Raw genomic sequence first — 26,372 nt, forward strand, 5'->3', positions numbered from 1 at the left:
GCCTGGACCTTGGTAAAACAAGGTTGAGAGAGGCAATGTTTTTTGCAGTATTCAGACTCAAAGGCCAATTGGTTTCGGGTCCAGTCGATATGTGGGTTATGTTTCCTGAGCAAAGTAATGCCCAGGATGATGGGGAAAATGGGCAGCTCATATAATGTCAAATGTCATTGATTTGATATATTGAAAGATTCTGACTTGGAGCTCCTCTGTGGTATGCGTGATGGGTCCTGATGACAAGGGGGTGCCATCTACACCTTCTACCTTTTGATCTTTGGTTCTTTCAAGTCAAATAATTCCCATCTTGGCAGCCCAAAGAGTGTCCACAAAGTTACCGGCGGCCCCGCAGTCAAGTAGGCACAAGGCTTCTATCCATTCCAGGCTGGTTCTGAATTTTACTGTGACCACCATGAGGCGTGAATCATCTGTGTGGTTAGAGGATGAAACAGACAAAGAGACATAAGGACTAGAAGCAGACGTGAACCCTCGGATGCCCGTCCCTTTTAGCTTCGAGGGCAGTCGTTTCCAGACTTGCGAGAAGGCAGCTCCTCACAGTTCTGGATCATGTAGTTTTCCGATCCGCAATAGGTGCACAATCCGTTATCTCTGCAATGTCTTCTTCCTTCAGCAGAAAGGGGACCACGAGCGGTTCCGATCTGCATAGGTTCTTCCCGAGGAATGGGCATGGGTGGTGCAGGTGTGAAAGACGTCGGTCTGCTAAAGGAGGGTCGGCTTCTGTGTTTTCGTCCGATTCTTCTTGACAAGATCCGATGCTCTATCTGGTGCACGGATGACAACAGGTCCGCAAAAGTTGAAGGTCTAGGAGACCTTGCTAGCTCATCCTTGATCTCCGCTTTAAGCCCCCCTCGCATATTGGGCTTGTTCTGGCCACCCAGCCTGTGTGCCAGGGTCTTAAACAATGAGATATAGGACAACACATTCATGGATCTCTGAAGTGTATCTAATAGGTCTTAGCAAGCAGCATAGGTGATGTCGTGTCTTTCAAATGTATGTTTTAGGAGGGTCCTGAAACCCTCAAAATCTCGTAGAATGGGGTTATCCCCAGTCACCAGGGGAGTGGCCCATGTGAGAGCATTTCCGGTCATATTGGAAACGAGGAAACCCACTTTAGCCTGGTTAGACGCATACAAAGTGGGCCTGAAAGTGAAGTAGACCGTGCATGCATCCAGGAATTCTTTCACCTTTTTAGACGTACCATCAAATTTACCCGAGGATAGTGGCATCGCAGGTAGCTCTGGAGTAGGTGGAGGTTCCCTATGTGTGACCATCTGTTTTAGCACCAAGTTTCCAGCTTTCAGCGTCTGGACTTCTTGAGTGTGTCTGGACTGCACCCAGAAGTTCCTGTATTTGTTGGGGTGTAGCCATGTTTATGGGGTGTTGGAATCTGTCAAACACTGGTTCAACTTCTTCTGACCCACTGCCCTCCTCCGTCTCCTCACCTGAAGTACTGGAGTCTGATCGGTAGTGGTCCTGGCTTTGTCTGTATTTGTGTTCCTCGTTACATTTCCGTGGTGGAAACCCTGTCTCATTAGGAAGCCACAGTGGCCACCGGTGAGCTGTAGCCCTGTGGCTCCTCAAAGGCAGGTGAAAATTCGGGGAAAAAGCAGGAAGCTAAAAAAAATCCAGTTTGCAGGATGTTTTTGTAGGCAGAAGATTCTGTGGTTGTTTGTTGCTTGGAAGCGCTTGGGATGATTGGAAAAGGCATGATATCAATCCTGGTAATCTGTACTGTATTCCGCCGTCGTCCAGAGTGAGCCGATACCAGCATGGGTAAGTGGAAGCTGCAGCGTAATGGGAGATGAGTCGCGTGCAGCAAGACAAAGGCGGGTGAAAAAAGTGTCAAGAACCGAGCCGCAGTCCTGACAATAGAACACAGCCGTAGCAGCTGTGGGCAGAAAGTGTGTGGAACGCGAGAGCAGAAGGAGACGGCGAAAATATGCCGCCAAACGGAAAGGATGAGGAAAGGAATAGGGGGTGGGGGAAGGAATGGAGTAAACCATCCGTGAGGCACCACAAAGGGAAAGTAAATATCAATAGCGAGAGGACCGAACACTGAGCGTTACTAAGGGAGAAAGGCAAAGAGCGTAACTCCGAGGTTGCAACGCAAGGAATGCTGGGAGGAAGTGGATAAAGTACCTCCCAGTCAGAAGTGAGATAGGAAAAGACTAGACCGTCACCACACCGTTAAAGAAGAATGTGATGGAACCTTCAATGGCCGCCCCATCTATATTTATTCCACAGCCTCCAGGTACCCAGACGCATGACATTCACTCAGAGTGGGGAGCCCATGCCAACGACTTTACCAACAGCGGTCGTTGGTCTCCATCGGAGTCCAGACTACACATCAATCTATTCGAGCTGAGAGCGATCAGGCTAGCACTGAAAGCTTTCCTGCCATCAGTACAGGGAAAAAATGTCCTGATAATGACGGACAACACAGTGGTCATGCACCACCTCAACAAAAGGAGGCTTAGGATCACTGCCACTGTGCAGAGAGGCAATGCAGCTCTGGTTCTGGGCAATTCAAGAAGGAATCTCTATCGGCAGTTCACCTAGCCAGGGAGAAGAATACGATGGCGGACGCTCTGCGTAGGCAGAACAGTCTCCCACGAGTGGGAACTAGCTCAGGAAGTCTTTCAAGAGATCTTCGCCCTTTGGGGAACCCCTCAGGAGGATCTGTTCGCCACCAGTATCAACTGGAAGTGCGATCAGTATTGCTCCAGGGAATTTCCCCCGAGAGGAGCTCTAGGGGACGTGTTTGTGGTGGACTGGGTGTTTCCACTTCTGTACGCGTTTCCTCCAGTCCCCGTCATTCCTCAAGTGATCATGAGGTTGAGGAGATTCCGGAAACCCATGATCCTAATTGCCCTGGATTGGGCCTCGAGAACGTGGTACCCAGATCTTCTAGATATGTCCATCTGTCCTCCGATTTGTCTTCCACAGAGAGAGGATCTTCACTCGTAAGAGGGAGGTCAGTTTCTCCATCCGGATATCAGGACTCTTAACCTTCACGCTTGGTTTCTGAAAGGTTGAGATACAAAGATTGGGACCTCCCAGGTGACGTAATGGAGGTGTTGCTTTCAGCCAGGAGGCCAGCAACTAAATCTTTATACCACTGACGTTGGAACAAATTCTGCAGCTGTAGAGATAAGAATGTTGTCCCTTTTTCATGTATTTCACCGATGGTGTTACCTTTCTTACTATATTTGGCAAATTCGGGCCTTAAAGTTGGCACAATCAAGGGTTACCTCGCCGCGCTGTCAATCTTTAAGCGCACGGCTGAGGAGCCTTCATATTTCAAGTTGCCCATAGTCATTCAATTTCTAAAAGGATTGACTAATGTCTTTCCCCCAACTCCTTTTCAAGTTCCCCTGTGGGATTTAAATCTAGTCTTAACATTTCTAATGGGTACTCCATTTGAACCTCTTCATGCCTGTCCATTAAGGTTTCCTACTCTTAAAACAGTCTTCCTAGTGGCTATAACTTCTGCTAGAAGAGTGAGCAAATTACAAGCTTTATCTTGCAAACCTCCTCATAGACTTTCACAAGGATAAGGTAGTTCTTCAAGTGAAGCCAAATTTCCTCCCAAGAGATTGCACAGGCTGGATCCAAGGCGTGCCTTGAGTTTCTACATTAACAGAATTGCAAGGATTAGACAAGCAGATCAGTTGTTTGTGGGGTATGCAGGACATAAACTAGGTTTGCCTATCACGAAACAAACCATCTCAAGATGGATAATTCTAACTATCATAGAATGCTATAAATTATGGGGGAAAGAGCCTTCTCAACACCTCAGAGCTCATTCAACCAGGGGTATCGCAGCCTCGTAAGCTCTCCAAAAAGGGGTTCCAATTAAAGACATATGTGCGGCTGCCACATGGTCGTCTGCACAGACGTTCACCAAATTCTATAGTCTAAATTCCTCCAGTAGCCAGGAGACTAAATTTGGGAAAGCTGTGTTGCACTCTGTGCATTTTTTAAAAATAATTACGTTTTACTTCCGCCTCCAATACAAATGACTGCTTTGGGAGTCTATCAAAGATAAGGAGTACGTAGGAGGGCACAAACCATTCGAAGGACAAGTTACTTACCAACTGTAACGTTCTTTCGACTGGAAGTTCCTCCCACGTATTCCTTATCGCCGCTCCCATCCTTCTCTGCAGTAAAACTTGCTTTGTAGTTGCAGCCTACACTCCTTCAAGGGTATTAACCATCTCATGCAAGGCAAAAACAGCACCTCAAAACGGAACTGAGTGTCACACCGCGGCCGTGGAAACTCTGGGCAAGATGGAGGCGGTGTTGAGTCTCTACAGCGGTCCGCCTGACGGTCTAGTCGTCTAGGACCGGCAGGTATAATAGGAGACCACGCCCCCCTGCAACTTGCGTTGCAACTCGCTTTGTTAGTCTCCTGACTTTCGTCTGCTTGCAGTGCCCCGTCAAGCGAATCTTATTACTTTTGCTTCATCTGTTATTTCGCTATCCTTAGCGTCTTGACCGATTTTTCTCTACTTCTGTCAGCCCTCGCTTGATTCCTCTTCTCTCGTTCCTCCCTGTTGTACCTGCTTGGATTTTCTATCTTTCTTTCGCGGTGTGTTCGGTGTCAGCTGACCCGTGCTACTCCCGCGCCGATTACTCTTTCTCTCTCTGACGCTCGCTTTCCCTCTCTGTCTATCCCTCTTTCATTCTTTCTTTCTCTCGCTCTTCCGTTCTCTTTCGCTATCGCTCTCTCTCTCTTTTCCACTCTCCTTCACTCCTACTCTTTCACTACTGCTCTCTTTCGCTCTCACGCTCACTTTCCCTTTCTCTCTCGCACTCGCATCCTCTCTTTCTCTTTCGCGCTCACACACTCTCACTCTCTCACGCTCGTAGCCTCTCGTTCTATTTCCTCTCTTACCTTGGTCCAGGATTCTTTTGCGTCTAACTACTCCTTAGCCTCCGGTTGGATTTTCTCTTCGCTTCCCGAGAGTGGCCAAACCCTCATCTATAAGGATCAAACCTTGAGCTTGCATTTACAACTGATACCGGACTACGCCAGCCTCTCCAGTCTTCACATCGGACATATCAAGAGCCCCAATTGAAACACAGGGTTTTTTCTGCCTTATCAGGCTTTTTCCCTGTTTGAGGAGCGGACTCCCCTGGGTCCACCTGACTGCCAGATCTATAGGCGGGCAAGGTGGTCTCGGGGGGAGACCGCCCCTATCTCTTCGAACGAAGGAAGGGAAGAAGGACTATTCAGTCAAGTGAAGAAAGAGAAAGTCTACAAACGGAGAGAAGAAGGAGACCGAAGTCTTCAAACCCTGCTGAAGAACCAGGTGAGGAGTCTCAGGGGGCAGGAACTTTTGCACATTGTGACAGATTGCAACGCCCAACTACCGGCATGGCCTCCTTAGAACAATTCCAGGAGATGGTTACAGCTATTCAGGGCCTTCAGGCCGAGGTACAGAATCTCCGGACCGAGAACGCTAACTTACGCCAACAGGTTGCGACACGAGAAGAATCCCGAGGCGATCTACCTCCTCTGACCTTTTCTTTTGGGAAGTACGATGGTAATCCGAAACACCTAAAGGAATTCCTGAATGCCTGTATGGTTTACTTCACTTTTCGGCCCAGGGCATATGAATTGGATAGAACTAAGGTAGGGTTTCTTGTTTCCAACCTTACGGGTAACGCTCTGGCTTGGGCAACCCCACTGATAACACTCGCAGACCCTGCGCTAGCGGATTACGCTCAGTTCACTCAACTGTTGTGTGCCAGGTTTGAGAGACCAGAAGTCCAATATTCTTCTTATGAAACCCTCCTAGATCTCCGTCAAGGCAATCAAGATGTACAGACTTATGCCTCTACCTTTACCAAACTGGCCACAGACTCCGGATGGCCAGATTCGGCTCAACAGACCCTTTTTCGCCGAGGTTTACAGGATGAACTCAAGGATGAGCTGGCCAGAATGGCGCGTCCTACCTCCTTCCAAGAGTTGGTGACTTTATCCCTGCAACTGGAGTACAGATTGCATGAACGAAGGTTGGAAAGAAGGAGATTCAGACTCCATCCCATAGGAGGGAATCCCTCGATAGGTTCTCCTAACAGACCACAACAGGAAGAGCCTATGCAAATAGGAACAACCCGAGGTCCTTTGAACCCCGAGGAACGCAAGAGACGCAGAGACCTGGGTCTCTGCATGTACTGCGGATCTTCGAAACATTTGCTCCGAACCTGTCCAGATGTGCCCCCGAGACGTCCGGGAAACGCGCCTCCCCGGTCTTGAGCAGGGAAAGGAACCGGGCAGGATCAAGGAATCCCTGCAATTCTACTCACCAGGATCCCTCTGCGGATAACAACAGTCTTATGGTGTTTTCTGTGCGTCTAACATTTGAATCCTCCCTATCTGTTGAAGTACTAGCTATGTTGGATTGTGGTGCGGCCGGTAACTTTATTGACATCCAGTGGGCTCAAGAACAAGGCATACCCCTACGTCAGAAGGCCTGCCCTTTGCCTGTAGAAGGAGTCGATGGTGTACCCCTTTCATCCGGTCCCATCATTAAGGAGACAGTTCCGGCTAACATGTCTTTGTCTCAACACCAAGAACGGATTGTCTTTGATGTTATAAGAGCAGCCCATTTCCCAATCATCCTAGGCATACCCTGGCTACGGAAACATAATCCCAGGATTGATTGGTCCGCAAATACCGTCTGTTTTTTGTCACAGTATTGTTCAAAGGAATGTCTACCACAACCCTCTCCTTTGATGAAGAAGGGGAAAGCACAATCGACATGCACTACAGTGGTCCAAACGATTCCACCGCATTATCAGGAGTATGCTGAAATCTTTGAAGACAGGCTACCTCGTTCTTTACCCCCACATCGAGCAGAGGACTGCGGTATCGACCTAAAGCCCGAGTCATCTGTTCCTTTTGGTCGTATGTATCCTATGTCCCTTCCGGAAAGAAGAGCCTTGAAGGAGTACTTGGATGCCAATCTGCAAAACGGTTTAATACAAGAATCCCGTTCCCCAGCAGGAGCCTCAATGTTCTTCATTCCCAAGAAGGGAACCACTGAATTAAGGCCGTGTATAGACTACCGTGGGCTGAATAGCATGACCATCAGGGATAGGTACCCCATGCCTCTCATCAAGGAGGTACTTGAAGCTGTGGAAGGAGCCTCTATCTTTACAAAGTTAGACCTTCGAGGAGCCTATCATTTGTTGAGAATAAGGGCAGGAGATGAATGGAAGACGGCATTTAGGACTCCCATGGGACACTTTGAGTATCGGGTAATGCCCTTCGGACTAGTGAATGCTCCTGCCGTGTTCCAAAGGTTTGTTGACAAGATCTTCTCAGACATGTTATACATCTCTGTGGTTGTCTATTTAGACGATATTTTGATTTTCTCTTCCTCCCTCTCTGAACATCGAAGACACGTCACGCAGGTCCTTCAAAGGCTGAGAGAACATCAACTACTGGTCAAACCTGAGAAATGTGTTTTCGAAACCTCTTCAGTATCCTATTTAGGATTCATCCTTTCTAAGGAAGGAGTACAGATGGATTCGGAGAAGGTTAAGGCAGTTCTCCTATGGCCTACTCCCAGGAATCCCAAGGATATTCAGAGATTTCTGGGACTATCTAACTTTTACAGAAGGTTTATTCCCAACTTCTCGGATATTGTACTACCAATAACCCGTTTGCTTAAGAAGGGTCAGAAGTTCGATTGGGATAAGGAGGCGGATCAAGCCTTTCTCTTACTTAAGAAGACTTTCACCACCGCTCCCATCCTAGTGCAACCAAATCAGTCTCTTCCTTTTGTGGTGGAGACGGATGCTTCCGGAGGTGCCATAGGAGCTGTTCTCCTACAAGCAAGCAAGGATGGAGCAGAACATCCGGTGGCCTACTATTCCAGAACTCTTACACCGAGTGAGAGGAACTACTCTGTTCTGGAACGAGAATTACTGGCTATTCGTCAGGCATGTATAGAGTGGAGACATTTACTGCAGGGGGCTGCCCATCCCTTTCTGGTTCGCACGGACCACCGGAATCTCAAGGTTTTGCAACAGATGGAATGCCGTAATTCTCGTCACGCCCGCTGGGCGTATTTTTTCTCCCAGTTCGACTTTGAAATAACCTACCTTCCAGGAAAGGAGAATACCTTAGCTGACGCTCTGTCCCGCAGTCTGGAGCCCAAGGAAGAACAGAGCCTGGGTGAGATACTTCCTGGTAAGAGAATCTTAGGAATTATCAATTCCTTCATACAAGAAGTTGAGCGTTCGACTAATTTCCCTGGTGTCTCTTCTGACCATAGGACCAGTATGGAAAGGAGAGGGAAACTATTCTTTCATCAAGGATCACTGTATTTACCGTCTGAGAAACTTCAGACACAAGCCTTATTCTGGTGCCATGATCTCCCTTCGGCAGGACATAAGGGCCAAGAAGCAACCCTCCATCTGATATCCAGATATTTCTGGTGGCCGACTATGGACCAGGACGTCAGAACATACGTGAAGGCTTGTCCGGTTTGTGCGGCCAATAAACCCATTACTCATCGGCCCATGGGGTTACTCCAACAAGAACCTCTACCATCACAACCCTGGGAACATATTTCCACTGATTTCATCGTGGATCTCCCTCTTTCAATGGGATCAACGGCTATCATGGTTACGGTGGATACTTTGAGCAAGATGGCTCATTTTTCTCCCTTGCCTGGCCTGCCATCTGCATCCGAAACGGCTGAAGTTTTCCTCAAAGAAATAGTAAGACTGCATGGTCTACCTCGGACCATAGTGTCCGACAGGGGCTCCCAATTCACATCCCGATTCTGGTCGGCTTTATGTAGTACTCTAGGAATAAAGAGAGCTTTATCCTCTGGTTATCATCCCCAAAGCAACGGACAGACAGAACGCCTAAATTCCACCCTTGAACAATATCTCCGTTGTTTTTGCCATCAGGAACAAGATAGGTGGAAATCCTTTCTAACTCTAGCAGAATTCACCTACAACAACACTGTACATTCGGCAACTGGTTGCAGCCCTTTCTACTTTACCTACGGATATCATCCGAGACATATACCTCTCTTTGGAATACCTCCAACTTCAGTCCCTTCGGTAGATCAACGCCTGTTTGAGCTCCGATCCATCCAGAAGGATGCTACTCAGCAGTTGGAGGCAAGTAGAGCTCGATACAAGAAATATGCGGATAAAAAGAGATCTCAAAACCCCGAATGGGAAGTGGGAACCAAGGTCTGGTTGTCAATCAAATATCTCCCACGTTGGGTTCATCCAGGGAAATTCTCAGCCCGCTTTATAGGCCCTTTTCCCATTTTGTCTCAAGTAAACCCTGTGGCTTTTCGATTACGTCTTCCATCCAGGCTGAAAAGGATTCACCCCGTTTTTCATACTTCCCTTCTGAAGGCTTATCATCCTGATCCCATGAACCGTCATATACCCTCTTCTAAACTCCAAGAACCAGAACCGGAAGAATATGAAGTGGAGAGGCTGGTGGATTCACGTTACCGACATGGATCTCTACAATACCTGGTGCAGTGGAAGGGGTATTCGATCGCAGAACGGTCTTGGGAGCCCAGAAGGCATATTCACGCCCCACAACTTTTAAGACAGTTCCATCGCCTACATCCGGGAAAACCTGGGGGAGAGTCGATGAAGAGAGGGCATACTGTCACACCGCGGCCGTGGAAACTCTGGGCAAGATGGAGGCGGTGTTGAGTCTCTACAGCGGTCCGCCTGACGGTCTAGTCGTCTAGGACCGGCAGGTATAATAGGAGACCACGCCCCCCTGCAACTTGCGTTGCAACTCGCTTTGTTAGTCTCCTGACTTTCGTCTGCTTGCAGTGCCCCGTCAAGCGAATCTTATTACTTTTGCTTCATCTGTTATTTCGCTATCCTTAGCGTCTTGACCGATTTTTCTCTACTTCTGTCAGCCCTCGCTTGATTCCTCTTCTCTCGTTCCTCCCTGTTGTACCTGCTTGGATTTTCTATCTTTCTTTCGCGGTGTGTTCGGTGTCAGCTGACCCGTGCTACTCCCGCGCCGATTACTCTTTCTCTCTCTGACGCTCGCTTTCCCTCTCTGTCTATCCCTCTTTCATTCTTTCTTTCTCTCGCTCTTCCGTTCTCTTTCGCTATCGCTCTCTCTCTCTTTTCCACTCTCCTTCACTCCTACTCTTTCACTACTGCTCTCTTTCGCTCTCACGCTCACTTTCCCTTTCTCTCTCGCACTCGCATCCTCTCTTTCTCTTTCGCGCTCACACACTCTCACTCTCTCACGCTCGTAGCCTCTCGTTCTATTTCCTCTCTTACCTTGGTCCAGGATTCTTTTGCGTCTAACTACTCCTTAGCCTCCGGTTGGATTTTCTCTTCGCTTCCCGAGAGTGGCCAAACCCTCATCTATAAGGATCAAACCTTGAGCTTGCATTTACAACTGATACCGGACTACGCCAGCCTCTCCAGTCTTCACATCGGACATATCAAGAGCCCCAATTGAAACACAGGGTTTTTTCTGCCTTATCAGGCTTTTTCCCTGTTTGAGGAGCGGACTCCCCTGGGTCCACCTGACTGCCAGATCTATAGGCGGGCAAGGTGGTCTCGGGGGGAGACCGCCCCTATCTCTTCGAACGAAGGAAGGGAAGAAGGACTATTCAGTCAAGTGAAGAAAGAGAAAGTCTACAAACGGAGAGAAGAAGGAGACCGAAGTCTTCAAACCCTGCTGAAGAACCAGGTGAGGAGTCTCAGGGGGCAGGAACTTTTGCACATTGTGACACTGAGCAACGGACGCTGCACAAGACTATTTATACGTCAGCGCCGATACAGAGGCCTTAGAGGAACACCGACTCGAGGGATGTCGATGCGCAGCGCCCTCTACTGTGAATATTTTTTCCGAGGCCAGCCAGCAAGCTGGAAGTGGATTTATCAAAGATAAGGAATACTTGAGAGGAACATCCAGTCGAAAGAACGTTACAGTTGGTAAGTAACTTGTTCTTCCTTTTCATTCTCAGTAAAAATTAAAAAGTAAAATGTTGGTCTAAAATGCCCTTTTTTCAAAATACATTGCCTTCCTCAAAGTAAGTTATACAAAAATTACCTCACCGCCCGTTCTATGCAAGCTTCTCGGTGGCTGTTAAGCTGCAGAATAAAGGGCATTTTTATAGTCTTAAGAATCGTCCTATGAAAACTTAATTGCCTGAGATTTCAAAAAGTGTTTTGAATCCTGTGAATATCTTCCAGGTTGTGGTTCGGGCTTATGACTCCTAGATTACTTAAAGAAAAGATTTGGCAGACTGTCATCTTTTCTTGCACTTAAAATGTAAATGTCTTCAAATTAGTGCAACATTCAAATCTCTGGTCTTTTTTCAGTTGATTTCTTACTTTGTATTTAGCACTAGTTTTGAAAAAAATGACTATGCTACAGCGTGGCTCACGTTAAACTATAATGGAATGTCACATTTTTTTCTTTAAAGATTTGCGAGAGTTATGGTGAGTCTTTGATTAGTTGCAAAGGAGAATGCTATCAGCAATTTCATCAGGAATGCCTGGGGTTGAATTTGCTCCCCGACGAACAATTCCTATGTCTGGAATGCAAAACAGGTAAGTATATTTTTGGGGCTGATGAAATTGACATTGTTTGATTTTGTTTGTAATCTTCTTAAATTATGGAGTAATTCCTTGTTCCTCCTAATTACAGCAACGCATGTCCTCATGCTAAATGTTAGCATATAACTTGCTTAGGTTACAGTCTGCACCCATAATGTTAGTTTTTCTTCTTCTGCCGTTTCAAATATATTTAAGCGGGTAACAGATGAGCGAAAAGTGGCAATGCAAGTTCATAAAGGTTTTTCAAAGGATCTGAGTAAAGGGTCTTGGGCTAAGAGCTTGTTAGGCAGAAACTTATGCAGTTCCCTCTGGGACCACTGCAAAAGATTTAAGACTACAGGTGTTTGGCAGTAAACCCACTTGGTAGCAGTCTGTACCACACAGATTCACTTAGTAGCTGTGGCTGAGCAGTCAGACTTCCCTTAAGAAGAGTTAGGCAGTATACAGAGTATTCACAATAGGTCAAGAGAACACAATACAACAGACACTGACCAGGGCTTTGTGTAAAAGAGATATAATTATTAATTTAAAAACACATCTAGAAAAACACACAGGCACTAATAGTAAGCAATTCAAAAACACGGTCACTAAAAGATATACACTCCCTTAAAAGAATATTAGACAAGTCTTAAGTAAAGCCCCACTTATTTTCAGACAGCGGTGAGCGCTTAACATAGATGGCACTCTAATAGTTTGTTTTTAAAAGGGAGAGAAAAGCAGAGAACAAGTTGAAACAGATTCCAACACTTTTACAAGAACATAACAAGAGATGAAGGCAAAGTAAAACCGTGAAGTTAGAGGTCAATAGGCCGGATCCACTTTAAGAGGATCAAACGAAATGTGTCCAAGGTCACACGGTTGCAATGTACAAAAGTCTTGTAACGTTTCAAAAAGGAGTTGGACCAAAGAAAGGGACCAGTTAGAGGGTCAAGGCGGCCAGCCCAGTCCAGAAGGTTAACGGGTTATTATTACCTTGTAGCAATCTTTAGAAAGAGAGGCCTGGCGGACACGGTACCTTAAAGTGGTGAGAACACTCCAGCGGGGGCAGTTGTTCTTGGCAGCGGATGCAAGTCGGTGCTTCGTCCGGGGGAAGAGAGGATCTCGTCGTGGAGGAAAACAGGAGTCTGTTGCACTGCCAGGGAAGAAACCAGCCGCGGAGTTTCTCAGGTACAAGGAGCGGTCTGTTGATTTGCGGTTCAGTGGTGAGTGGCTATCCAGCCGCCGCAGTGCTTGGAACGGGCAGTTCGACCACAAACCGGTCTGGGGTGCGAAGAAAGAAGGTAAAAACTGGTTGTGCCCACCAGTCAGGGGAAGAAGCCTCTCCAGCCGGGAGATCTTCTCTGTCATCGGGAAGTGGTGAGTTGGTTCCGCAGGGCTCCACCGTTGGTGTCGTCGTGGTAGGTCGGCTCCGCTTCTCCCTCGTCGGATTCTCAGGTCCTGTGGCGAGTTCTGAAGTTCCAGTCCCCAAAGCCCTGCTTTTATGCAGCATACCCGCATTCACTCAGCCTAGCTGTCAATCAAACCAAGGTAACTCAGTCCAGGGTGCCTAAACCCCCTCCCACACCCTCTGTGGTACCCAGACAGAGTGGCACCACTTTTGGAGGCTTCTGTGGAGAAGCCCGCCAAAAAGTGCAACAAAGGGCTCGACTTGGGTTGGAGTCACAGAAGAGAACACAGACGCCATTTTAGAATCGAGTCCTGGCAAAAAATACCAACCGGCGAATTAATAATAAATAAACCGGCGGTATGTTCGGGGCTATGAGAATTAAATAATTAAAGTTGGTAGCCTGGAACAATGGGAAAATCCCATAGGAAAATATTTGCGGTCGAATATAAGATGTAGTTTACACTGCCACCAGCCAAAACTCGATCAGGGGGGACGGAGACGTGCCCCCTCGACTAACAGACCCCGGGGCAATCGAATTGCCCCGACCAGTACGTCCACAATATGATGGTTTTTATTGGTTTCTGTTAATAATTTGGGACTAGTAAAGCCAATGGTGACTTTACATGCCCTGGGAGACAGTAGTCAGTCCCAGGGTATGGAGACTATGGTGGGGAGTCACTATGACACCCCTGTGTTACTGCACGGAGGGTGCTGTGTAACACACATAGTAAAGACACATGAGACCCTATGGAGTAAAGGACCCCATAGCCCATAAAACACATTAACAGTCAAAGGAACACCATAAATCATGTCCAAGAGTGGGAGAAAAAGAGTCTCACTCTTGGCAGGAGGAAAAAAACAAACTCCAGAAATCCAGCAAAGCTCACTAGGTTAGGAAATTCAGCCTAAAGAGAGAATTCTCCCTAACAGAGCTTTCTAACGAAGATCGGTTGTTTTGTAGTCTTGTTTAGAATGCCACAAAAGGTAATTTGAAAGCTTAGCTCCTGACTTAGGAGAACAACATGCACGACGATAATGTTGCTCTTGCCTAGAGCTGGTGGTCAAGTCACAATATTAGAGGAAAGTAAATCTTAGAATAAAAAAAGGATTTGTATTATTATTCAGAACAACCAACTTTTGGGAATTATGTGAGATGGCTAGAATTTATATTGCAATGGAAGACACAGTGACGATGATTGCCTGAGTCGTAAAGAGATTAAGTTGTTCACACAAGTTCTCTCGGGCGAGGTGGCGACAAATTGAAGCAGTCTGCCTGTGGTATTGGTTGTGTCTTTGCTTCAGCTCTTGCTACAGTTAAATTGAAGCTCCTCCCTGCCTTCCTGCTTCCCCCAACAAAACCTGCCGGATCTGCGAAGTGGACCGCAAAGTGGCGGCAAAGTGAAGCAATCGGCGGAGACGGAGGAAGCCTGTGCAGCAGCTCCTACTATCAAAATATTTTAAAAACTCCACTAGTTGGATCAACGGCGGCAGAACTCCTGCATTAGAGCGAGTACATTTAACCGCGTTATTCCCCTCCCCCCCCCCCCCGCCTCTTCTTGTGAATAGGTCTCTGGCTTTCATATGTCATCAGCCTACTATCAACAGCCTGGTATCCAGTACGGAAACTAGATTTATTGCAAGACCTAAAGCTACTGCTCATTCCCATATTAACAATTTGAGTACGATGGACTTTGCTGAATCTTTGGGGGGGGCTGCGAACTGTGCAATTGAGGCTAGTGACGTTGTGGAAATGTGTGCAACTGTCTCCCACCCTTCCCCCCGTAAGGGACCACAGCCTTGTAACTTTAAAAAGAAATCCAGAACCAAAAGTCACCAAAACGGAAACATTTGTCTTCTAGGAAGTTTCTGATAAACCTAACCATTATGGAAGCAATGTTTGGAAGTTCCAGCCAGAAAGAAGCCAGGGTTATAGCCCATGTTTGGAGTTGCACCACCTAGGGAGGCTGTCACTCATCTGTCAGTAATTGCCATTGAGACTGGCGACCTCTGGAAAGTACCGGTGGAAGCTAACCCTTTGTTGCGCTTTCGTCGAGTTGATGTGGGAGTGCAGACCTCCACCACTGCCACGTCCAGTGCTAAAACAGATTTATTCCCTGACTATCTGTTAAGGGCACTACCTTCCATTCAGCAGGAGACTGCCACAGAGGAACTGGTGCGGTCACGGGTCGATGTGACTGTGCAAACTGATAGTAGTTGGGTCTCTGTGTGCAAATTCATATCCCTCTTGCTTGGAAACTGGAGTTAATCAAAATAGTGTATTCTCTTTTGGGTTGAGCAACTAAGGCACAAAATCAGTTCATTTTAGCCAAAAGGACCGTAGTCCCGGTCCAGCAGGAGGAGGCGGGGAAAGTAACAGCAATGTGTCACTAAACCCTAAAGTTAATGTCGAATTGGACAGGTTGTTAGGGAGATTCTACCTGCCATGGACATTGATAGGGGACGAGAATCCTGTTTTAACCACAGCCAAGCCTTGGCATGACTGTGGCAGTGTCTTAAGCCAAGATAAAAACATGCCTATAAGCTCCCCCTCCCCCATGACTCGCCTGCTGAATTCCAGGTCTACACGGCGTCCCAGGGCAGTTGTTCCAAGCCCCTAAGTGTGTGAGGCGGTGCTAAGGGAGCTGCAGGCGAGTTAGGTCCAACTTCCCACACGCCCAGCAGAGAGAAACAGACTCCAGGCTGTTATCAGGATGACTCATCCCAAACATGAATAAAAAGAACAAGTTGTGTATGTCCAGTATCCTGGAGTGTGGTGTAGAAGTCTTTTTAAATAGGCCAAATGTTTTTTCAGGACTCACAAATCTGAGAGCAATCTCTTCCTTCCACATAAAAGATACACTTACCAGATAGCTCTGTCAGACAGGTGTGTTATCTATTTCCACTCACATCTGTTCACTGGCCTTGTATTCGCTGAAGTGCCCAAATTAAATTCCCTAGGTTTTAAACATGAAAGATGGGAGCCTTGCTACGATTGCGTGAACGGGATGAATGTACCCAGTGCCTTGAATGTATTGTTTGAGTACGGGGTCCCTCGGTCACGTTGCAAGAGTCGCCAATTTCACACACAGACAGAGCTGCCCTGTCAACAGTAACATCTGCTCTGTGGAGCAAGGAGAATAAATAACCATAGAAGTGGCACTCTGTTGAACAGGAGTGCCCTAAAATGTGTTTCTTGGAATTTCTGTGGGACTGTCCATTTGCATACTAACATAGATGCCTGGGTCCGTTTTGGCTGTATATTCCTGCAAGAGACATGGTTAACTACCCTCCCAGTATTAAATGGGTACCAGGTGTTTCATCAGGTAGCAAAAGTGGGTCAGACAGGTCGTCCAGCAGGTGGGTTAATCACGGCGTACAGACCGGCCATGGCTTGACTGCGGCCATAATTCCTATTCCCCCTTTGGGAATATTGGCCGTTCAGCTATCGAACTGTGAGCCTCCTGTTTTGCTTTTTCTATTGGCACAAGGATGTGGGTGACCTGGACAATTTTCTCCAACATATTCAGGAATGTATAATTAATTGGAAGATTGTTAATGAACGTGGTCATGTCTTAGTTACCGGGGATTGAAACGCTGATTGTCCAGATTGTATCTCGGGGGTAGGGAGTTGATACATGGGACACAATTTTGGAATCTGAACCATCGAATTTGAAATCTCAAGCAGGCTAAAATGGGTCATTCCAATGAAGTCCTTGGGTCTTTACATGCTTAACTATGACGATCTGGATTCAGGTGAACACACCCTTACTTGGCTCAGGGGAACTAGTTCCTCACCTTCGACTATGTCTTTGTCGACCATTTATTAGGTTGGTACTGTTTCGAATTTTCAGTTTTACAAAATACTTGGAGCGATAACAGTATGGGGAGTGCAAACTTTGCAGTATTATAGAGTTACGTGAAGTGATCTTTTTTTTATTTATTTTTTTAAACTTTATTTTTTGAGCTTGACATTACAATAGAAGAGCGAGCGATAAATAAGTATTGGCACCTACAATTTTGTCACAACCAGTCAACATGCAATGTAATCAATCAGGCAGAGAGATCCCCTCATTCGGTAATATCTGAGACCCACGTACTATATAATGTACAATATCTCAAATTCAAGCAGACACATTAATAGGAGAAGAAGGTGCATTTGATTCATCTTCATCATTGGCTAAAATAGAGGAAATGTAAGAGCGGAACGGGGACCAGACGTTCCTGGGTTTAGATGTCGGGGGTTGCTGGATTGCCCAGGCTTCCTCAGTGTCCGAGGCCCAGGTCACGGCATGGAGCCACTGAGCATGTGTAGGTGCACGCGGGCGTAGTCAACATAGCAGGATGCAGCGAGGAGCATGCATAGCCCTGGCAGTTTTTTGGAATCACGACCAAGACTAGGGAATTCATGAGAGACACTACATCGGGGATGGGGTGATATTGTGGAGAAGGACGTCAGATATGGTGGCACAGATCCCCTCCCAGAACTGGGCTAGACAAGGGCAGGACCAAATTGTGTGTATGTATGTTGCCTCTTCGGAGCCACACCTCGGGCATCTGGGGGAGTGGTCTTGTGACATACGGTGTAATCTAATTGGGGTGTAGTGAAATCTATGTAAAATGTTAAATTGAATTAGTTTAAAATGGAAATTGAATGATACATTGTGAGTACGAGCACACATACGGTTCCAGGAATGGTCTGTTACATCGATCTCCAGGTCTTCCGCCGAAGAGCGTTTGAGTTTGTCAAACGGAGGAGTGGCTCTGGACTGTAGTAGAGCGTACAATCTGGACATCTTTCCACTGGAAGCATTAGCATTCATGATTTCAGCTAGTATAGGGTAATCAGGGGGCAAAGGGGGGAACATTCGGAAACCTCCCCTTGAGAAACCAGCGGAGGCCCGAGTATTGAAGTCAGACAGATGGTTTTCGCCGTAAAGCCTCAGGTAAATCCGGCCATTCTAGGAAGTTACCTTGGTCCAAGACATCCTGCATGGTTTCGAAACCTGCCGAAGCCCAACGGTTCACTACGGACAAGGGGATAGACGGGGCTTCCGGGAGGAAATTCCAGAGAGGCAAACTGCTATGAAAGGGATGAGAAGCGTTGGGAATCTTCCACAACTTAGATAGTGCTAGGAACGTTGTGCCCACCGGATCCAGCGGAGCATATTGAAGACTTGAGTGGGGGGGGGAAGAATCAGGGAACGAATATCCCGACCCTCGACCGCTAACCGTTCAAGACTAACATGAGGGGGAGAGTTTGTAATGGTAAACCAGTGTGATGCAAACTGAACTTGTGCGACCAACCAATAATCTTCCGAAGTATGGGGCTCCAAAGCCGCCACCATTCATGGGAGTAGACAATGTGTCGAGTTTAAGGCGGTGTCACCTGACTCCCACGGGGGCGCTGGCCTGGTTCGCGCTGCTGTGACCTCATCTAAGGTGATGCGCAGGGTTCGGAAGACGGACTGGACCGGGCCCCAGATCTGGCTTGTCTGACTCGCAGAAGTATCCTTCTGTAGGTGAGAATAGGGGGTTAACTGTCTGCAGGGTAATGCAATCGGCCTCCCACTTACACCTCTCACCCTCCTCAAAACCCTTCTGTGCTTCCCCGTAGCGTCTCACCTTAGGGTCTGGAAGGACGAGCTCTCCATCCTGCTTCTGATGCAGGGGCGCGTTGGTATCCAGTTACGTCACTGGATTTTCGGATGGGTGAGAACCAAACTTGCTTGGCTTCCAGGTAAGTTTTTCTATAAGTGGTTCCCCTTGTGTCCATGCATTAATGTTCTAATGCTAGTGTCTTTTTCCCCATAGGGGCCGGGGTACGGAATGCCGGGGAACAGGCACCGACCCGAGGTGAGCGGTGAAATCCTTGTGGAAATCAGGTAAGTCTTTAATGAGTGTTTTGGTAATGTCTTTTCATTCACTCATTAATGCTGATGTCTTTTTCCCCTTAGGGGCCGGGGTCCGAAAATGCATGGATGCGGCACGGACCCGAAATGAAAAGGGAATGACCCAACAGGTAAGTCTTGACATGGAGTTTCAGCTTCCCTTTTCCCTTCTTTCTCTCACCTTTGTTCTTGTCTTTTTCTCCCTAGGCGCGGGGGCGCGACTGCGAATCCGGATGGTCGCTGCTGAACATGGAGGCGTCCTGTAAAGGTGAGTAGAATGCGGCGCTGCAGCAATCGATGCGATGTGCTTTTAAAAATAAATGTCTTCCTTTTCAGGATTGTCGGCGAAATGTCTCTGGGATGCAGATTTAGCAGGTGTGGCCTTTTCCTTCTTCTGTTCTCTTGTTCCCTTCCTTTGCAGGTGATTCAGGATGCTGGCAGGTGTGGCAGAAGTCAAGATGCAGGAGCAGACACGGTGAGCGTCCAGCTGCTAGATGCAGAACAACGCAAAGCACGTGTGGCTGATCGGGTGTGGTTTAAATAGCCTTGGAAGAAGTTCCTAGAATGTGTCCTTCCTCCAATCAGGTATGTATCCTTCCCCGACCACGCCCGGGTGGTAAATGAGTCCCACAGGTCAAGGAGGCCGGGGTTCTGCAGCATGGTCTGCATCAGGTAAGTGCACCCAAACACTTTCATAATGAGCCTGGCGCCTATGGTGCCAGGACTGATGTTTTCTATGAGCCTGGCGCCATAGGCGCCAGGACGCTGTCCAAAGGGCCCCTATAAGGGGTTGCTGGGACCTTCCCTGGGGACTTGATGTCCGCTTTCGGGGACGCAGGGCCTGAGCCGGCTCCCCGGGAGCGGGCATCGTGACAGGCGGACTGCTCCGGAGTGCCAAAGGAATGCATTGATCGTACGGTTAAGTGATGGGAAAAATTCTCTCCCCGGCCACAGGGGCAGGTTCAGGAAGCGTTAAAGAAGTTGAGGGAGTACGATCATTTTAAAAATCCCGACCCTACCTGCCAGTGAGATAGGGAGTTTTGCCCAACCCACACACTTCCTAGCAAGTGTAATCGAGGATTTCTGGTAATTAGCCTTGAATACTAAATTGGATTGGAGGCGACCACCACCCCAAGATATGTGATTCCATTCTGCGACCAGGCAAACCCCATGAAATCGAGGAGAGGGAAGTGTGGCATTGGTAAGTGGGAATAAAGTTGATTTAAAACAGTTTACCTGAGTTCCGATATTTGTCCAAAGTGGATAACGTCATCGAGGATAGGGGCAAGGTTGTGTGCCGGAGAGGGAATGAAGAGTAGGGCATCATCCGCATACAGGGAAAAGATGTCCGGTGTTCCTGACAATTTCAGTCCCTGGTGTGACTGTATCTGACGCATCCTGTCTGCTAGAGCTTCTATGGCTATGGCAAAAATCAAAGGAGAAAGGGGATATCCTTGCCTCGTGCCTCTGGCTATTCGGAAGGGAGAAGAGCATCTGTCCTCAGTCCGGACCCTGGCCATGGGATCTGAGTAGAGCAATTTGACCCAGGACTGAAAACGGGGCCCAAAGTTGCATTTCTCAAGGACTCGCCAGAGGTAGTTCCATGAGACGGAGTCAAAAGCCTTCTGCATGTCCAGGGTGGCCACTACTGCCTGAGCATTAGGGTCAATTCGACTGATAATATTGAACAGACACCGCAGGTTGAAGGAGGTGGATCTTCCAGGGATAAATCCCGACTGGTCAGGTTTAATAATGTAGGACATGTACGGGGACAATCGTAAGGCTAGAATTGGGTGGGAGATTTACCAGGTAGAAGTAGAACAGTTATAATGGCTTCGCGAAGGGGGGGGGGGTGTACCTATCTCGCATGACTCGTTCCACAGTGCCAGCAGTTGCGGGACCAATCAGGATTTAAATTGTTTATAAAATTCGACCGCAAGGCCGTCGGAGCCATGGGCCCTACCCAAGGCCAGGGAATCAATGTCTTTAGATATATCTTCGGCTGTAATTGGTCTGGCTAGACAATAGCTTGTCTTTTGTCAGAGAGAACAGAGGGGTAGGCTGTACAAGTACGCGTCGACTTTGGTGGTGGGAACAGTGTCTTTATTCGAATATAGGGATTCATAGAAAGATAGGAATTCCGCGTTTATATCTTGTGGAAGCAGGGTCAGGGTGCCATCAGATTTCTCTATAGCTCGGATATGAAGAGATCCTGTTTCCTGGGGGAGGAGCCTAGCCAGAACGCGCCCAGGCCGCTCTCCCTATCTCTGAGCAGCACACGGGGTGTCGATGAATTTCCTCTCCCGTTCTGCATTTGTACGGAACGTGTCTAGTTCTATACCAATATTTGAAAGGGCTTCAGGGGCCTGTGACAGGGCGTACTGGGCCTCGAGGGAGGAGACTATTAACTTTTGATTGCGTATAGAAGTATAATACATCATCAATCAAGCTTTTACAATACATTTAAACCAAATGCATCCGGCATATACTCAAAAATAAAGAGAAACCACCTAACTGTAACCAAGTAATGAATTCAAAAAGAAGATATACAGAATAGGAAGAAGTAAGTAAAAGAGAAAGAAAATAGATGTAAGACAGAGAACCGTAAAACAATATTATAAATTAACATTCCTCTTAATGAGGTAGCAACCGACAACACCAAATTGGAGAAATAAAAATGAGTCTGCAACAATAATGATCACTCCCAGAGACACTACAACTCAAATGAAAGATCTACATCATCCGTAAACCTCAAGGAAACTTCTCCAAATGTTCCTGAACTTTTCGAGGCAGGAGAATGCAGTTTCACTCTTAGAGATGTCTCTTCTGATCACCTTGAGAATCCCAGATTCTTTGGAAATGGCTATACCCCTAATCTAGGCCTTGAATGATTCCCAAAGGGTGGCTTGTGTGCTCACTGAGCCAGTATTAAGTGTAAAATATTAATCTATAGCAGATTCCATGTCTGCACTGAAGGCTATGTCCGACAGAGATTGTGGCTTCATTCTCCATGATCGGGTCTTATTATGATCTGTGCCCCAACTAAAGGAGATGGTCACCGGGGAGTGTTAGGCAGAATCCTGTGCAGTACCCTTAGGGACCACTACACAAGATGAAGACCACAAGTTGTAGTACAATTTCACCTTTGGTACAAGCCTGTATTACACAGAAAAAGTGGTAGCAGTGGCTGAGCAGCCAGACTTATCTCAAGAGCAAATGAACAGCAGTAGAGATTACCCAAAGGACTACAATTACTGTGACTCAAGCAAACACTGACTCAAGGTTTCTGGTTAAAAAGTAAAAGTACATTTATTTTTAAACCATCTGTTCACAAAACACTTCACTTCTACTAAAATTAAAACCACACTTCAAATATACTACACACAACCAATTCCCCTTGTGCAGAACAATTCAAGGTAAGTACCTTTGGCTTTGACAGACCGGTGTTGTGAAACAAAGACGTTACTGTGGGTTATTACGCAATCACTTTTTTGACAGTAATGACAGTTCGGTCGTACGAAAGAAAGGCGTACCCGAAAGAAGAAATGTTACCGTAGTCAAACACACTTAGCACATGAATTAACACATGAAAATTGGGGATAAAAATCATAGGCAATACTTTTGTCAAGGCAGATAGAATCAGAGAACACTTTCTAAAACGTAGATAAGTCAATAGGCCTATGCCAGTGTCAAATGGGACAGGGTCCTGTTGTCGAGGATCACAAGGTTAGAACAGTTCACGGTTCGCGATTGCCAGGAGTACTTGGATATTGTCAAAAGGGAAGCAAAAGTTATAAGAGGGAAGGAAGACGAGGACAAGCCTTGTGTGAGGAGAAAGGGTTCACCCCAATTCCTTGAAGCTGGACACAATACCTTATTCGTTTGAAGAAAAGCTGTTGCCACGGCAGTTGTTCCTGGTAGTTCCTGCAGACTCACGGTTCCTGGAGCTTCAGTCGTGGGGACAAGAAGGACGACGTCTGGAGCGATTTGCACTACCCGAGGATGAGGCCAGCAGCAGCAAAGCAACAGTGAATAAAAGGTGCACTCCTTTAAAACAGGAGAGGCTCTTCAGATGGCTATCCGGATTACTACAGCTGTGTGCAGCGATTTCAACCAAGAAGAGGGTCCTCTGACTGTGGAAGGTGAGCTGGTTGATCCCACCAGGCTCAAGGGAAGAAGACTCCGGTCTGGATCATCTCTTGTCGTTGAAGGGTAAATAGCTCAGGACTGCAGCAGGGCTTCACCGGGAGTTGCAGCAGCCGTCTTCTTCTCTTCGGTTCTTTGCAGTTCCGGTGGCAACTCTGACTTCGAGCCCAAGAGTCCTGCCTTTTATGCCAAAATCCCCCATTCACACAGCCTGGCTCTCAATCACTCAACAGGGGGGTTGTCCGGCCTGGACAACCACCTCAGCCAAACGACACAAAGTGCGACTTGGGTCTCCAAGGAGACCCTGTGCAGGGGGTGACTAAACCCCTCCCTCACATTCAGCCCACCTAGACGCCAAAGGAGGGCTTCTGGACAAAAGCCTGCCAAAGGTCGGCGAACAAAGAAGGCAAACCGGGTTTGCCACGCAAAGTAAAACACAAGAAGGATTTTAACAAGAAGAAATGGTGATAAAACCCGACCAGAGCCAAATTAAAAAGTATTTGGTCAAGCGGGTTTAAGTTCTAAGCTAACACAATAGCCCAAAACAGTACCACGTTTATATAGTATAATCGCGGTCGAAAAGTTAGGGTAGATTCCACTGCCACCAGCCAAGTCTTAGTGTTAAGAGAGCAAAATAAAGCTCAGAGAGGTACAAACAAAAAGGGGTAGGAATTAACCCTTTCCAATACTCCATGTAAGATGGGGTGTATTGGGTCTGTAGCTTAAATGACTACATACAGTAAATGGCAACTTTACCTGTTTCTGGGGGACAATAGTCAGCCCCAGAATAATGGAGTCAGTGGGAAGTCTCAAAGACAACCCTGTGTCACTGCACTGATGGTGCTGTGTAACACACACAAAAAGTGGGGCTCATGGAGTGGTGTAGCTCCAGAGCCCAAGATCACACAAACAGTAGAAATACACATGGCAAAACACATGTAAGAGTGGGAAAAAGGTTCACACTCTTACCAGGTGGAAAAAATGAACTCCAGAAATCCAGCAAAGCTGCTGAGGGACTCACTAGGTGAGGGAAATTAGCCATAAATGAGAATTCTCCCTAACACTCGCCCCCCACAGACTAAGGGACAGGAGGATTTAATCCACTCCTGGATGGATCTCATATCTCTAGTCGGTTATAAACATCCTAGAGAGACCATCAGCATTTTGGTGGTGACTTCCTGCTCTGTGCTCAATGGTGAAATCAAACCCTTGCAGGCAGATTGGCCATCTTAGTAGTTTAGGGTTTTCCCCTTTCATTTGCATCAGCCATCTCAAGGGTTGGTGGTTAGTCTGAATAATGAAAGTAGATCCATACAAGTATGGTCTAAACTTCTTCAGTGACCACACAATAGCAAAACATTCACATTCTATTGTTTCCCACCTTTTCTCAGGATCCTTTAACTTCCCGCTGATGAAACAAATGGGATGTTCCCTACCTTTCTCATCCAGTTGACTAAGGACTGCACCTATACCTGCATTAGCTATACCAGCTCGCTCCCCCTTCTGTATCCTAACATCACTGGTGAGTGCATCTTGCTGCAGGCCCTCCCCAGCTGATTTTTGCCCCATCTGTATTCATTTTGCCACCCTCTGAGCTCCGTGCTCGTAGTGATTACTTGTCCCTTTCCCACTTCCTGATTCCTATTCTCACCTCCCGCCTACCCTGATTGGCTGTCTGCTCGTGTGCCTGTGGCCTAGTCTGCCTGCAATTGGCTAGATTGCCTCACTTAACAGACCCTCCCAGGGCAGCCCTTTGCCCGTGCAGGCCTTTGGCTAAGGGCCCCGGAGGCAAACGGCGGCTCCTACAGAGGCGGCTCCAGGAAGTGTCAGCAGTTGTCTGCAGGGGAAGCAGTGGCCAGCCGTCAACCATCATCTGCAAGGACCAGTAAGGTAGGAGTGGCCTGGGTCAGGAGTAGAGCAACTACTCTACTGTAGAATCCGAGCCACTTACCAAACCCATAGTAAACAAGGTGATTACTCCCCATTGCATCTCTCTCTCCCTCACCCTCAAACGTAATCATTCTCCAGCATGGGGTCTGGCATGGATTCACATGCTCATGAATATTCCCCGTCGTCAGGCTGAGAATCCTCGGTAAAGAAAAAATTAGTATCAGTTTCTTTTCTGATCTCTTTCTTAGTAGTAACCAATCACTGGTCTCTGGGTCATACTGCTCGCAGCCAATGACTGCCCTCTCCCTAAGCCCCTCCCCTGGCAGCCATTCTCAGATTTTTACCGCACGTTCAAGTGTTGGGAGTCCTCGTGCTATAGCTCTTGAGCTTTTACTGCGTTTTGCGATTTTTCCAAGAGTTTTATCTCATTTTGTTCGGTCAATCGAGCCTCAAGTTCCACCGTTTCTACTTCGGATCAACGGGGACCCGTTTCAGAATTTTCTAAGCCCCTCAAGGGCGAAGTTTCCGTCGAGTTACGCTTCTTGGAGGATTCCAGAAGATCTGAGGCCTACCCCGTGGACATGGCCTAGGACAAGGGAAGCTTGACGCCCGGATCCAAGCTGTTCAGGAACTGCCCTGGATGCGGATTACAGAATGTTTTCAAGGAGGATGAGCATTCGAGATGTCACTACTGCCTTCACGAAGACAAAATGCACGTGGAGAGGGACTGTGCGTTTTGCAAGAACATGTTGGAACGGACCATGAAGGATCGGCGTATCGGCCTCACCAACTGGCTGGAAGGAAAGAGCCCAGCAGGTGAGAAGAAGAGGCACGTGCGGTCTTCTGAGTCCTTTGAGGACGCTCTGGCGACGGGAGCCCAACAGAAGGCAACGCACCGCGAGTCCGTGGGCACCGGGAACGCCGAAGGGTCGGGCTCCTTGGCTGCCAGGCAGGGTGCACTTTCACCGACGCCATCAGCCACGAGCCAACGCTCTGGCTCGGAGAAGAGAAAGTCCGAAAACCCGGGTAAGCTTCTGGAGAAGTCCCGGTCGATCTCGAAGGAGTCAGCCGAGGGGGAGCGAGGCGGTGACCCCCTCTCCCCCCACCCCCCAAGGTGAAGGCCTCAAGCGCGCCCAAGATGGTGAAGGCCTTGATTCACCCGGCTAAGGCCTCTCTTGAGGGAGTCGTGGCGTCCCTGGCGAAGCCTGTGGAGGCTACACCAGTGGAGGCGACCTTGGGGCCCAGAGTTTCCCTTCCACCACGGAGGGAATCCTCTTTTCAGCCCATCGATAAGACCCCCGTGAAGACTCCGGTGGAAAAAGGGAGGGTGGGGCTGTGGCCATTACTGACACGGATACAGCCTCTGAGGAGGAGCTGGTTGAAGTCGTGAAGGGCCTCAACAAGAGGTTTGAGGAGGTCCGATCCCACGGGAAGAATCCCGAGGAGGCGGACGAGGA

General features: G+C 47.7%; 1 protein-coding gene across 3 annotated transcripts in view; it reads left to right on the plus strand.

The window, feature by feature from the left end:
- NSD3 (nuclear receptor binding SET domain protein 3) overlaps positions 1–26,372 on the plus strand; it is a 2,619,674-nt gene that overhangs the window by 1,233,780 nt on the left and 1,359,522 nt on the right. For all 3 annotated transcript variants that reach the window (XM_069617934.1, XM_069617935.1, XM_069617936.1), the window contains exon 12: positions 11,472–11,598. In XM_069617934.1, coding sequence (XP_069474035.1) covers positions 11,472–11,598 — 127 coding nt within the window. The remainder of the gene's footprint in view (positions 1–11,471; positions 11,599–26,372) is intronic.

Source organism: Ambystoma mexicanum, chromosome 10, assembly GCF_040938575.1.
Source record: "Ambystoma mexicanum isolate Mex_15411 chromosome 10, UKY_AmexF1_1, whole genome shotgun sequence".
NCBI lineage: Eukaryota > Metazoa > Chordata > Amphibia > Caudata > Ambystomatidae > Ambystoma > Ambystoma mexicanum.